Source organism: Tenrec ecaudatus, chromosome 16 (genome assembly GCF_050624435.1).
Source record: "Tenrec ecaudatus isolate mTenEca1 chromosome 16, mTenEca1.hap1, whole genome shotgun sequence".
Taxonomy (NCBI): domain Eukaryota; kingdom Metazoa; phylum Chordata; class Mammalia; order Afrosoricida; family Tenrecidae; genus Tenrec; species Tenrec ecaudatus.
The window spans coordinates 76057748-76073271 of record NC_134545.1 but is presented as its reverse complement, the minus strand read 5'-3'; the positions used below and the strand labels follow the sequence as shown (position 1 = coordinate 76073271).

General features: G+C 42.7%; 1 protein-coding gene across 1 annotated transcript in view; it reads left to right on the top strand.

Annotated features, from left to right (window-relative positions):
- The first annotated feature begins 1207 nt into the window (after positions 1–1207).
- The window catches only part of HTR7 (5-hydroxytryptamine receptor 7), a 38310-nt gene continuing 23993 nt past the window's right edge, over positions 1208–15524 (top strand). The window contains exon 1 of the mRNA XM_075534487.1: positions 1208–1761. Within this exon, the coding sequence (XP_075390602.1) occupies positions 1208–1761 (554 nt within the window). The remainder of the gene's footprint in view (positions 1762–15524) is intronic.

Here is a 15524-nt window from a genome sequence, read left to right as displayed (position 1 = left end):
TGTGAGCAACATTTCCAAAATGTCATGGGGAAATTAGTTCCCATTTCAATATTGGGCTTTGAAGTCTTAATATAAAGACAGCTAGGGTCTAATTTAGGAGCTAAGAGGCTTGTATTAGTTAAATAGGCTTAACCCTCTGAAGGACCCCCCCACACCCCCCCCCCCCTTCCTCTGCGGAGCTCCAGACCCTCCATTTTGCCAGGAACTTCAGGCATTCCGCACTTTTCCTGGCTCTGCCTTTCATCTTCCTTCTGAGCTTCCACCCCCACCCCGCCAGGCTGCTTCTCCCTTTCCCTCTTCGCTTTCACCCATAAGTGGTCAAAGTAGGAAACGGAAGTGTCCATTTGTTGCTGGCTGTCGTAGGATTCTTTAATTAGGGGAAAGAAGAAGAAGGAGGGGGAAAAAAACAACAAAACACAACCCCAAACCTCCCTCCGGGTTCTTTCTGTTGCAGTGAGTTGGCGCCCCAAGTCGTCCTCCCGCAAGGGGACAGCCCCGCCAACAGTGCTTGACTACTGGGAGAAGGTTCTAGTCTGCTGGAGGGGCGGGGGGGCTGAGTCTCCGAGCGCCAGGAGAGACCCCCCCGAGTGAACGCACGGGCTCGGGACCCCGGGGAGCCAGGGCAGCCGCTAGACCCCCTTTGCCCGGGCCGGGGGTCCCGGGGCGGGGCGGGAGTGGGCTCATCTGCCGGGCCAGCCCGTCCCGGGGGCGCGGGGGGCGCAGGCGGTGGCCGCGGGGACGCGGCGCGGCTGCCGCAGGGGAGCGGCGGCGGCGGCGGCGGGCGCGAGGGGCGGGGCGCACGCCACAACTTCTCCCGCCACCTCCCGAGCGCTCCGGGCCGAGCCGAGCAGCGGCGGCGGGCGGCGGGCTGCGGGCTGCGTGCGGGGCGGCGAGTCGAGCTCGGCCAGCGCGCTCGCGAGCCCGCGAGCCCGCGCGTCCCGAGCGCCCGTCGGGTACCAGAAGCGCCTCTTGCTGGGAGTTCCCGCGCGGCCGCGCTCCCGTGGTGTCCGCAAGGGCTGGGGGGGCGCGGGACGTGCGGGGCCCCGAGGCCGAGCAGGGGCGTCCTCCTCCCCCCCCCTCGACGAGCGCGCGCCCCCTGGCTTGGCCGCGCAGAGCAGTACAGACGAGGTGAAGCCCCCGGGACGCCAGTCAGTGCGCGCTCGGCTGGGGCGCAGGCAGGTTGGGAACAGGAGCTCTTAGTCAGAATATGGACGTTAATACCAGCGGTCCTCCGGACCTCTTCGGGCACTTTGAGTCTTTACTCCGACCCGAAGGGGGACAAGGGCTATCAGACCTGATGCCCGACGGAGGCACTGAGCCGTCCTCCAGCTCCTGGTCCCCGCACCTGATGCACGACTCCACCGAAGTGGCGACGACGTCCAGCCCGACGTCCACCTTGGACTCGGCTACGGACCGTGCCCAGGGCTGTGTGGTGGAACAGGTCGACTTTGGACAAGCCGAAAAAGTTCTGATCTGTTCGGTCCTGACGCTGATTACCCTGTTGACCATCGCCGGCAACTGCCTGGTGGTCATCTCGGTATGCTTCGTCAAGAAACTCCGCCAGCCCTCCAACTACCTGATCGTGTCCCTAGCTCTGGCCGACCTCTCGGTCGCCTTGGCCGTCATGCCGTTTGTTAGTATCACCGACCTCATAGGGGGAAGGTGGATCTTTGGCCACTTCTTCTGCAATGTCTTCATCGCCATGGACGTGATGTGCTGCACTGCCTCGATCATGACTCTGTGCGTGATCAGCATCGACAGGTAAGCACCGGGCCGCCCCGTCCCGGGGTCGGGCTGGAGATGTGCGGGCTGCTCAGCCCGGCGCGCTCGCCTTGCCCGGGAGTCTCCTGCCAGCCCTTCGCCGGCAGGTTGAAGGGCTGCGCGGAAAACAACAGCCCCGACCCTTTCCCGGACCCCAGCTAACTTCAGGGGCCGCTTAGCCTGGAGACCGGGGAGCTCGGGATGTGCCGATTGACTGTAGTGGGCATTCGAGGACGAAAGTTAGAGTGTTTTAGCCTTAGCAGCTCCAGCAGGGGGTTCCTTGGCTTATTTTTCGTAAGGAAGGGATGTGATACTCTCTCGGCTTGCCTGGAGCCTGAAAGAGTCTATTTTTTACCTCCTTACTTTAGGAAATGAGACGGGAAAGCCACTTTGCGTTTCCAATTGTAGGGATCACCCTTCCTCAAGCCAAGGAAAAGAGCTAGCGGGAATTGGGGTGGGGGTGGGGGTGGGGTGGGGGTGGATATGTCTTAAACGTTTAATTGTTAGCATTGCCAATTCCTAATCACATTCTTTCAAAAGTTTGGTTTTTGGGAATTGGCAATGACGTTCGTATCCTACAGAATAGAATCTTTTTTGATGTCTGAATGGTTGGTTCGTAGCCTTTCCTATTTTTTTCGAGAACCTTCTCTTGAAAACTCCCCCACTGGGGTAATTGAAAGAGAGGCTAGCCATTTCTCAGAGATGGCTTGGGGGAAAAATCCCTGCCTGGTCAGATAGGAGTAGGAGCCCCCCCCCCCCCCGCCCCCATTGCTTCAGATTCTAGGATTACAGACATCTGCAGTGGAGCGGCCCTAGAGATATTTGTGCCATTGACCACTTGAAGTCTGGTCCTGATGCGCTTTTGGCCACAGGATGACTTTTCTCTGCGTCCCTTATAATGGAAATATGAAGCCTAATGGTCACACTCGGGATTCTGCAGGTGTTTTTGAAAACCTCTTTTCTCTCAGGACTGGTGTCCTGTTGTGTTTAATGACACAGAGAAAGGGTTGCTTATTTTCTCAGCGACATAAAGATTCTGAATGCGTCAACCTGTCAATGTAGGAGAAAAAAGTGGTGCCCCACACTTAAAATGATAGTTCATCACAGGATGATGGTCTAGAACAAAAAATGAGGGTTTTTTTCCTCCTCTTTATAAACATGGCTATTTGGGATGTATTGATATCTAACATGCTCTTTCATTTTACAGCTTGACCATGGGTTATCAGTATTAAGTAAGGGGAAATGAAGGAAAGGGGCCATTTTTCTAGAGGGGAGGGGGGAGAGGAGGAGGAGGGGAGCAGGGAGGGAGAAGAAAGGGAGGGAGGAGGAGGGGGAAGGGAGGAGGAGGGGAAAAGGAGAAGGAGGGGGAGGGAGGAGGAGGGGGAGGGAGGAGGGGGAGGGAGGAGGAGGGGAGGGGGGAAGAGGAGAGGGGAGGGGGAGGAGGAGAGGGGAGGGGGAAGAGGAGAGGGGAGGGGGAAGAGGAGAGGGGAGGGGGAGGAGGAAAGGGGAGGGGGAAGAGGAGAGGGAAGGGGGAGGAGGAGAGGGAGGAAGGAGGGGGCAAGGAGGAGGAGGAGGGGGAGGGAGGAGGAATGGGAGGGGGAGGGAGGGGGATACATCATAACTGCATTTGGTCCAGAGTCCAGATTATTATTTTTTAAATTGAATTCTGCCATTTTATATATTAGTGTTGGGGCTTCTGATGGAAAACAAGGAATTATTTTAAGAGTAGAACATGAACTGCATATGTGTGAATATTAGCCCCAAAGTTGGCAGCTGCAGTTCTTAATTACTGTAGTTAAGAATGACAAAAACATATGCATTTACAGTCTGGCTATGGCAACAGGAATTAGGAGACTGTCCTCAACATACACATGAATTAGCAGCCTAGAAGTCTGCCTTCTCAGCCACCCAGTTCTGTGGTGGCATGAATAGGGTCCTTTTAAGTGGAAGAAGGGTAATAAGACGTTAGTAATTTATTTTGCTGCATTGGAATCTTTCATTTTTCATCTGATAAGTGATAAATGATAAACAGTACACTGTGCTAATTTAACTCTTAAGCAGCCAGTGCTTCTGTTCTTCTGGCCATATGAAGGTTTAGCCAGGACCTCCCTGGGATCCTTCTTTGTGAGCTAAATGCATTTTTCACTCAGTGGTCATGAGTGATTTAGCACTAACAGAATGTCTCAAAGACAGAAGAGGTTAAAGCTTCATCAGTCATAGCCCTATAATTGTCATCAATTGTGACAATCTAGGGATATGGATTGTATCTGTTTCCCATGAGAATTGCCCCCCTGGTGAATTCAGTTTAAAAATGATTTTAGAAGACCACCATATAATTATTCTTATTTCACATGAAATGAAGAGTTGGTAGGATGGGAAGACACAGATTGTTATTCTTCTAAGTGAGGAAATTTAAGGTGTCTTTGATAACGAATTAGATTCTGAAAAGAATGAGTTTTCTGCAGACAAGATGAAATGTGCTAATAAAATCTTTGAAAAAACCGTGTACGTCTCATTCTTTCTTTTATTCTCTTAAGTATCTAATATGTTACGTTGTGCTTTATATTGTATAATCAAAGAAAATTAACAATATATTTGCTTTTTAGCTCAATATTTTTTGTGAAAAATCAGATACTGATGGGCATCTAACCTGTTCAAAATGGAACCCGTGTTTTTTTTTTCTAGCCACTCCCACCATACTGCGCTACTTTTCCAGCCTGCACCACTGCAGTGTCATACCATGTAAAACCGTCTCCGCTCTCCAAAACAACCGCCCCCACCTTTTTTCAGAGCATGACTCATGTGCATTGAAAAAGAAGCAGCCATTAGATGGGATTCTCATATCTTTTGACCACCAAACAGTTTTCCCTGCTTTTTATTTTTATTCCTTTACTTTTATTTTCCCCCCTCTTTCTAGTTAAAAAGCAAGAAGACATTATTTTGCCGCAAAAGCCAAACCACCTGTATCTCATAGCCTATCCATCTCACCTTCTCAAGGACTTAGCTCCTTCATACATATCTCATTTCTTACCTGCATTTCTTTTTGTAATGCATCAAGCTCAACAGCATACAAATAAGCTCTTGATCTTCTCTATTTAAAAAGCCCTCCTTTGACCCCTCTTCTCCCTTCAGTTACTGCACTACTTAACAGGTAAGCTGCTCAAAGACCTGTGTTTCCTTCCACACCCAGGTTCTACTTCCTTGCTCCTCAGATGGATGCCATTTGTCTCACGTTGGTCACCAGATCATCAGTACTCTGCTAGCTGACCTTCCGGCTCCAACGTCTATCCACCTCCATCCATTCCCTATCAAGAAGCTAGAATGATCTCTTAGTTTTTTGAAAGTGAGATGAAATTTCCATACAATGAAATACACGGGTCTTAAAATGCACAAGTTCATGAGTTTTGACCACTGTGTATACCTGATAGCCATATAACCAACCGGCCAATCAAAATATGGAATATTGTCATCATTCCAGAAGGTTCCCTCCAGCTTCTTTTGGAATGATTTTTAGAAAATAGAAACCAAACTACCCCTAACCTAGGGGCGTGAAATAGCGGACCACCTTCGACACGTTGCCGATGTCTCCGGTTGCCGTCGAGACACATCCAAGCCGTAGAGACCCCAAGTGTGTCCGCGTGACACTGGGCGCTACTGAGGTTCCAAGGCTGATCTTTTGGAAGCAGACCACCAGCCCTTTCTCCTGAGACACCTCTGAGTGGACCTGAACCTCCAATCTTTCAGTGAATGGCTAAGCAGGGTAGCCATTTGAATGACCCAGTGATTCCGATACATTGCTTAAACCCGATACAACCAAATCTGTTGGGCTAGAGTCCATTGGAACTCATAGTGACCCTGTAGGGCAGAGTAGAACTACCGAAATTGTTTCTGGTCTTTCCAAGAGCCGACCGCCATGCCTTTCTCCTAAAAGAAAGTGGCTGTTGGATTTTAACTGCCAACCTTTGGGTTATCTGCCTATCACTCAACTGCTGTGCCATTGGGGTTTCTTTCCATATAGTTTTTTTTTGGAAATTTATATAAGGAATACATAAGTATATATACATAAGTATTCCTTATATAAATTATATATATATCCCGGTTGTGTAATGGTGAAGTGCTCGACTGCTCACTGAAAGGTCATTGGGAGAAAAGACCTGTCAATTTGCTCCCTTGAAGATTACAGTCTAGGAATCCCTATGAGACAGTTCTATTCTGTCTTCCCCAGTTGCTGAGATTTGGAATGGACACGATGGCATGCAACAACATCAACAGCAGACCAGGAATGGTGCAAAGGGTTAAGCTATCAGCTATTCACTGCCAAGGTTGGTGGATGGAGCCCACTCGGAGAGGCCTCCAAAGACAGGCTTGATGATCTATCTGCTTCTGAAAGGTCACAACCTTGAATACCCTATGAAATAGATCAGCTTTCTACACATGAGGTCACCATGGTCACAGTTTACTCCACATCAACTGGTTTGGGTTAACTTGTATATAAAGAAAAAATTATTTTAAAAAGTGCAGACAAATGATGAAGGTCAACTTCAAGAGAGTGGTAGCCCTTGGTAGGATGAGGGGAGGGAATGTAATCAGAGAGTAGGACAGAGATCAACTATATTGGTAAGTTTTTTATTTCTTAATCTTCATGGGTGCAGTCTTATTATTTTTTAAAAATAAATCATTTTCTTGGGGGCTCTTAGAGCTCTTATAGAAATTCATACATCAATTGTATTGAGCACATTTGTACATAGATGGCCATCAGAGTCTTGTTATTTGTGTAATTTTATATGCTTGAAATATATTTTTAATTTTTTATTGATATACAGTTGACATATACACAAGTACACAATCCCAAGTGTGCGTGGAATGAGCTTATGTGTAATCAGCAATCATATTAAGGTGTTGTCAACAGCCCAGAGGCCCTTCCGGCTTCATTCCACTTTCTAAACCTCCCAAAGATAGCACAGACCTGCAAACAACAAACATTTTATTTTGTTGGGGTCTTGGGTTTTAGGCTTGTCCTGGGATTTTGTGGGACTTTTGGATAGACCACATCAGCTTTGATTTCTTTTTTTTAAGATATGGGCTTCCATTCTATTTTCAGCTTTTAAGTTATACTAACTTATTAATTTATCATTCTAGTTTTAAATAGGAGAAGAATTCAGACTCACAGATCACAAGTTAAGACTAAAAGGTAAGAAATATTTGGAAAAGAATGAGGTATTATAGGACTTCCAAGGGAAGCCGTATATGGACCCATGGTGTCTATTTGATTATACATTGAGCTGCCAATCATAAGGTCAGTGGTTCTAACCCACCTTTTCCTCCACAGCCTCTAAATGATTTAAAGCTTTGGAAACCCAAAGGGGCAGTTTTTCTTGTCCTATAGGGTCACTAGGAGTTAGAATTTATTAGATGGCAGCAAGTTTTTCCTTTTGGTATAGGAGGTTGTGAATTATACACAAACACTGCTAGTTGAATATTGCAAAGAGTCAGATGACAGCTTGAGAAGAGTGGAAAATAAAAAAGAAAACTGAAAAGGCGCATATGTGGAAGGTGCGAGGGCAATTTAGAGTGTTCAAAAAGTAAGGCTCTGTATAAATTTTCACACATATTTTGAGATCTAGATTTTTTATAAATATTTTGAAGTTCAAAATTTTTCTTTTTCAAATTCTGCAGTAAGCACTTCAGAACACATTTTAATATATAGGAATGAATGGATAATTCATCATAAATGTTTCGCAGGTGAGGTTGACTCCCAGCTTCTTTATAAGAGAAACTCTACATTTTCTTTTAAGAGTTTCTGTGCACTGGTACAGAAGTTGTGCCATCTTACAACAAGGCTGGAACATTTTAACTTTAATAAAGGAGTTTGAACTCTGACAGACTAATTTGGGGTTTCAGGAGATTTGAATCTCTATTTATTGTACCAGTCTCACTATCAATCGGTCGATCATAGTGACCACATAGGACAGAGCAGAACTCCTGTGGGTTTCGAGGCTGTCAATCTCTATGGGAGCAGGAAGTCTCTTCTTTCACTTGCAGAGCCACTGGTAGGCTTGAATAGCTGACCTCGTGGTTATCAGTCAAGCACACAATCCACTGCACTCTCATGGGTCCTTACGTATTGTACAATCATGCTTATTTCTAGCCCCCTTTTCAGATACCAAATTGGAACTATATTGAACTATTTTTATTTTTTATGAATGATCGGAGTCAAGATTGGTATATGTTCTGTATCTGAAAAACTAGAGCTGATGGGTAAAACTGGTGCCATTTTTGAATCGGCCGATTAAATATACCCAGACAGCAGTCTAATATTTGAGACAGAAAGATAGGTGTTGGCCAGCGTAACCACTGCTCTGACTTAGCAACATAAATTAGTTTGGCTTAGTCCAGCACTTCATTTAGATGAAATTGCTCCTCTTGCTCAGTGTAATGTCTGTGAGACGTCTCCATATTTTGCAGCCTATCAGCAGTTCATTTGTATTGTTGAGTAGTTGTTCCTGGGTTGGGCCAACCATATTCAACTATTAATTGAAAAGTTGATCATTCAAACCCAGCCAGAAACATTTTGAAAGAAAGGCCTGCTGGTTTGCTTCCCATAGTTCACAGCCTGAAAAACCGTGGACCAGTTTGTCTTGCATACATAAGGCTTCCATGGATTGGAATTGACTCAAAGGCAACTAGTCTGCCTCCCCCCAACTTTTTGTATTCTCTCTTATAATATACAATGAATATGCTTATATCTCCTTTGGTAGATGGGCCTTTGAGTTATTTCCAGGTATTACTATAAACTGTGTTATCAACACTCATTCACAAGTCTTTTTGTGGGAAAGCATGGATTTATTTTGAATAAATACAGTGATGGCTAATAGGGCGCTTTAGAAGATTTTAAGGTGGATGGTGGATTCCATCCACCCCCTCGCAATTTTTGTGTTGCTGTTTTCACACATTTTAAGTACATACTTTAAAGCTCACTCAATATTTGCATTGCTGTTTTAAATAATCAGTATTTATTCTTTTAAAAATATTGTATTCATTTTTGGTGGCAACATACAAAATCAACCATATCTGTTCATCATTTCTACACGAACAGTTCAATGACATTTAGTTGCGCACTTCGCGGTGTAACCATTCTTAATCTCTCTCCAATAAATTAGGTATTCTGCCCTTTAAAGGTCTCATCTGCGCTTTAGATTGTTGCCAGATTAAGATCATATACCTCATTATCTATAAGGGTGTTATGCTTAAGGTAAGTTAAAAAATAAATTGTGCTCCACTGCTGTTTATTTTAACGCTGGCCTTATGAGAAATGGTTCAAGGTTGAAAATGTACTTTGAGGCATTAGGCTTAGGGGATTCTCCCAAATCTCAATGGATTTGGTAAGTGGTTTCCATATGAATGTGGAGTTCTATGCCATGGCAATAGCTTGAGTGGACACTCACAAGCTTTTAAGACCAAGGTGCTATTCGTTAAACTAGGAAGTAGAGTCAAACTCAAACCAAGCTCTTTGCCATTGAGTCAATTGACTCATGGCAGTGCTATAGGACAGAGTAAAACTGCCCCTGTGGAAGAGTCGAAAGCTCCATCTTTCTCCCTCTGGTTGGCTGGAGGTTTCAAACTGCTAACTTTATGGTTAACAGCTCAACCCATAATCCACTATGCCACCAGGGCTCTGAGAGGTAGAACAGAAATTCTCAAACTGTTAGACCAATTGACTGGATAGACTCATGAAGCCATGACCATAAATCTTCTAACCAAGAAAATGAATCCCATGAAGCGTTTAGTTGTACCTAAGTAGCATCAACAATATAACATTAAAAACATTTTGTTGTTGTTGCTAGACTGCTACTGTAGGTGTAAAATTATATAAAATTTTATAATATATAAAATCATATTATTATTTGCTGTTTCATGCCAACACCCTCCCCCCCCCACCTCTTTTTTTCCTGAGTGGTAACAAATGCATCAGTCTGTTTTTGTAACCAACCACTGCCTTAGATGTTAATGTCCCCACACTCAGCATAGTCTTTCAGGTTTATTCATGTACTAGCAGGTAACAACATTTCTTTCTTTTTCTTGAATGTTGAGTAGCATTACACTCTATGTATACTTGAGCCTTGAACAGTTCTGGGCTAGGGGAACTGGCCCCTGCATAGCTGAAAATCCAGCTATAAATTTTGACTTTCCAAAACATAACTACTAATAGCCTATCATTGACTCGAAGCCTTACCAATAACAATCAACACATGTTTTTTATGTTATATGATAGTACAGTCATGTAATAGCTCTGTTTTTAATACAAGATTAAAAGCTTCTGCAAAAAGCTCAAAGCTTGTTGGAGTAGCTATAGCAATGGCTTTAAGAATTTTCTTTTTCTTTTCTTTCTTTCTTTTTAATTTTAACAATGATCTTACAATGCGGGCCACAATCTGTGAGTACATATCAAGTAATTCAACTTTTTCTTATAGTCGTGGATGGTCTCTGCTTCAAAGCATGACCAACATCACTAGTGGCAATTTTTATGGGTCCTATGATGTTATTCAAGGGTTACAGAATTGTACCAAACCCATTGAAAATACTTGAGAACGGCAAGAGATCACTTAAAAAAAAACTATGATACACAATTTGCTAGAGAGATGAACTGTTTAAGTAGAGATGATAAGTATCACAGCATTAAAAAAATCAGCAGTATAACCCACAAAATTGAAGGGTCACCAGTATATACCAGATTTTATTTATTCACTTATCTATCGGTGGACACTCTATTTCCACCATTTTGTTATGCTTCAGTGAACATCAGCCTACATATTTTGATTTGTGTGGCTGTTTTCACACCCTTAAGGCACAGACCTAAATAGTCCTTGTGATGCAGTGGTTAGATGCTTAGCTGCTAACCAAGAGGTTGGTGCGAACCCAGCAACCACTGCTTTAGAGAAAAAAATGTTTCCAGAAGGAAGACAGTCTTGGGAAAGTTATGGGGCAGTTCTACTCTGTCTTATGGGGTTGCTATGAGTTCTACTCTGTCTAATGATTTGGTAGCATTTAAATATATATATGGAATTTCTGGATCATATGGTAATTTTACTTTTAATTTTTTGAGGAATTGCCAGACCATTTTTCAAAAGGGCTTTATCATTTTACATTCCTACCAGCAGTGGAGAATGTTCCGTATCCATTCTTATTTTCCTACATGATTGCTTTTTGTATTGTTACTTATTTCTTCTGAATGCTTTCATCTGGGACTATTCTTCCATTTAGACTCCTGTTAAGATCCCCCTCCCCGCCATCTCACTTCTAGGGTCTATGGGTGACAAGTTCACTTTTTACTTGTCTGAAAATGCATTGTTTGCCTTCAATTCTCTAGGTCAGTGGTTCTCAATCTGTGGGACACGACCCCTTTGGGGTTCAAATGACACTTTCATGGGGGTCACCTGATTCATAACAGTAGCAAAATTACAGTTATGAAGTAGCAATGAAAATAATGTATGGTTTGGGGTTCATCACAACACGAGGAACTGTATTACAGGGTTGTGACCTTAGAAAGGTTGAGAACCATTGCTCTAGATAGAGCCTATATATCAAGATATATGTCAATATAGACTTCTAGGTTTACAGGGTTTTGTGTATGTATTTCCCATATTTAAAACACTATTCCATTGTCTTCAAGCTTCCATTGTTTCTGTTGAAAAGTCAGCAATCAGCTACCAGCTATCATTAGTACTATTTCAGAAGTTACTTGTCTGACCGCTTTTAGGATTTCCTTTCTGTCTAATATTAAAAAAAAATCATTTTATTAGGGGCTCATACAACTCATCACAATCCATACATACATCAATTGTGTAAAGCACATTTGTACATTCATTGCCCTCATCATTCTCAAGACGTTTGCTCTCCACCCAAGTCCCTGGCATCAGCTCCTCATATTTTCCCCTCCTTCCCACTTCCCCCTCCCTCACGAACCCTCGATAATTTATAAATTATTATTTTGTCATATCTTACACTGTCCGACATCTCCCTTCACCCACTCTTCTGTTGTCCATCCCTGAGCGAGGAGGTTATATGTAGATCCTTGTAATTGGTTCCCCCTTCCCACCCCACCCTCCCGGTATCACCACTCACACCACTGGTCCTGAAGGGACCATCTGCCCTGGACTCCCAGTGTTTCCAGTTCCTGTTACGTTTTAAGCAGCTTTTCAACAGTGTCCTTGGGCTGGCTTTTTTGGTGTTGTTGCATTCCTGTTGTATCCCAAATGGTTTGCACTGACCACTAACCTAAAGTTTGGCGGTCCAAGCCTAGTGGCATTGAAGAAAAAATGCCTGGCAATCTGCTTCTGTAAAGATTATAGTCCAAAACCCCTACGGAGCACAGTGTGGCTCTGTAACACGTAAAGTTGCCGTGAGTCAGGACTGACTCAATGGTGAAAGGTTTGATAGGTTGTTATTTTTAGTAATTATTTAGTTTGTGTATTGATGTGTTTAATCTGTTGAATACTGTAATTATTTAATTTTTTTCTCTTCATTATATTCAAATATACATAATTAGGCCTTTTCCCTTGGACATGCGAGCCCGGGTAGCATAGTGGTTATGAATTGGGCTGCTAACTACAAGGTCAGCAGTTCAAAACTATCAGCCACTCCTCGACAGAAAGATGAGGCTTTCTACTCCTGCAAAGAGTCTCGTAAATCAACATAGGCAGTTCTACTCTGTCCTGTAGGGTTGTAAGAGTTGGAACGGACTCGATGGCAGTGAGTCCGTGTGAGTGGCTATATCCTACAGCTCGCTTATTCCTTTTTTGGTGTTTCCCATTTTACTGTTTACTCTGAGCTTCAGATTTGAAATTTTTGACCTGATTTCTAACTTATCAATTGTTTCTTATGCTACGTCCAATCTTTTGGATTTTTTTTATTGTATTTTCCTGTAATAGAACTTGAGTTTGCTTCTTTTTCTCTGGTGAAATTCCATTCATCTTCATCTAGTATCTTTATGTTGGACTGAAAAAAAGAACTAGAATTCTTTTTGAGTACGTTAATCATAGTTCGATAGTTTATCTACTAACTCCAATAATCTTGATCACATATAGGGTTTCTTTTTTTGTTTTGTTTTTATGTGATCTATTTGTTTCTCTGGGTTTTGTGTCTTGGTATGCCTGATACATTTTTACTGTAAACAGCATTTTGTATAAAAATTATACATGTTCTAAACGATGCTATATTATGGGATTGATTATTTTAATTCAATTAGGGATTCAGCTTACTGTGTCATGTTGTTGGGCGTTGTGGAGTTGGTTTTCACAATGACCAGTGCCCAACAGAATGAAATCTTGCACCTGCCTCACAATTATTGTTATTTTGAGTTTAATATTGTTGCCATTGGGTCAATCCATCTCCAAGTATGTGGTGGATCATGCAAAGGGAAAAGTTATGAAAATTTCTTAGCAATAACCAAGCATCTTGAATGAGTCAATGGACATGGGGGCTCAGTATCATTGTCTTGGGGACACCAAAGTCAGTTGGCATATTCCATATAAATAATAGTCTACATCTCACGTTGAGGTCTTAAAAGCTTGTAAGTAGCCATCTAAGGTGTAACTATTAGTCTTTCCTCCTCTGGAGCAAAGAAGGGAGAAGAAAATTGAAAACCTGTGGAGACAGTTGGTCCAATGGACCAGTTGAATGCCAGCCTCCACAACCCTGAGACCAGGAAAACGAGATAGTGCCTGGCTACCACTACGAACTACTCTGAAAGGGATCACATAAGAAGGGTCTAGACAGGATTGGAGAGAAATGTGGAATAAAATTCAGAGTAAAAAATAAAAAGAAACAGGTCTTATTTATTGTATAAAGACTGATAGAACCCCTTAGGCTATGATTTTTCAATACTCTATAGACCTGAAAATGAATTTGCCCCCATGGTTCAATTTTCAGCCCCCAAATTGTTAGGTACTATTGAGTCAGTTCCTACTGGTGACCTGTATACAACATTACAAAACGCGGCCTGGTCCTCTGTACCATTTTCATAACTGCTGTTTAGTTTGAGCCCATTGTTACAGCCACTGTGTCAATGCTTCTTCTTGAGACTCTTCCTCTTTCTTGGCCTATTCTGTACTTTCCCCAGCATGATGTCCCTTTCTAGGGACTGACCTCTCTTGATAATGTGGCCAAAGTATGTGGAAGGAACTTTCTAAGAAGCACATTGGCCACTTTCTCCAAGAAGATTTGCTTATTCTTCTGACATTCCATAGAACCTTATATATTCTTTATCAACACCATTATTTAAGTGAATCCATCAAATTTTTCCCCACTTTTCTTTATTTGTTGGCCAGATTTTGTGTACATATGAGGCAACTGAAAATACTCTGGTTTGAGTCAGGTGCACTTTAGCTCTCAAAGTGATATCTTTGCATTTTAACTACTTTAATGATGACTTTTGCAGCAGATTTTTCCAAAGCAGCTTGCCATTTGATTTCTTGACTGCTGCTTCCATGATCATTGATTACGGATCCAAGTAAAATGAAATCCTGGACAATTTCAGTCTATCCTCATTGTATCATAATGTTGTCCATCGATCCGGTTGTAAGGATTTTTGTTTCTCTTACACTGAGTCGTAACCCATGCTGCAGGCTGCGTATATTTTTATCTCCGTTAGTAAGAGTGCTTTAAGTCCTCTTTGCCTTCAGCATCTGCATATATCAACTAATGAGCCTTTCCCCAATCCTGATGCTATTCATATTCTCCTTGCAGTCCAGCTTTTCAAAATATTTATTCAGCACACAGATCAACGATGTATGGTGAAAGATTATAACCCAAATGCACACTTTCCTTGATTTTGAACCATACATTTCCCCCTTGTTCTTTTCAAATGACTGCTCCTTGATCTACGTACAGGTTCTGCATGAGCCCTATTAAGTGTTCTGGAATTCCCGTCCAGTGCAACCCTATCCATAGTTTGTTATGACCCATAGAGTTGAATGCTTCATGTTGTTATATTCTATCTGTGCCTGGACCCTTGTTTTTCATGAATCCTTTCAATAAAGGTTGGACTTCTTTTTTTCAATACCACCAATTCTTGATCATACACTACCTCTTGAAGTGAGTGAGCATCAACCCATTATTTTTGGTACAGTGATTCTGTGTATTCCTTCTATATTCTTTTGATTCTAACTGCATTACATTTTTACCCATAGAATTCTTTAATATTGCAGTGGGAGGCTTGAATTTTTTCTTCAGTTCCTTCAATCTGAGACATGCTGAGTGTCTTCTTCTCTTTCCTTTTTCTAAGTCCAGGTCTTTGCTCCTGCCATTATAATGCTTTATTTTGTTTTGAGCTGCCTTTTCAAAATTTTTGTTCAATTCTCTTACTTCATAATTTCTTTTATTTTAGCTACTCTCCATATTAGAGCAAGATTTAGAGTCTCTTCTGGCAATCACTATGGTGTTTTCTTTCTTTTAAAATGACTTTTTGATTTCTTAATTTATAATGTTCTTGAAAGTGTCTCACAACTAATCTGGTATTCAATCATAAATATTCAATGCATCAAATCCATTCTTGAAATGGGCTCCAAATTCAGGTAGAGTTATCAGGATTATTTTGTTTCTCTTAGACTTGTTTTAATTTTCTCCAGCTGCAACCTGAACTTGTTGATGGTCTTTCCCACCGTTGGTCCTCAGTCTTATTTTGGTCGATGATATTGAGTTCCTCCCTTGTCTGTTTCTACATATGTAGTCAACTTCGTTCCCTTGTATTCCATTCGGGGAAGACC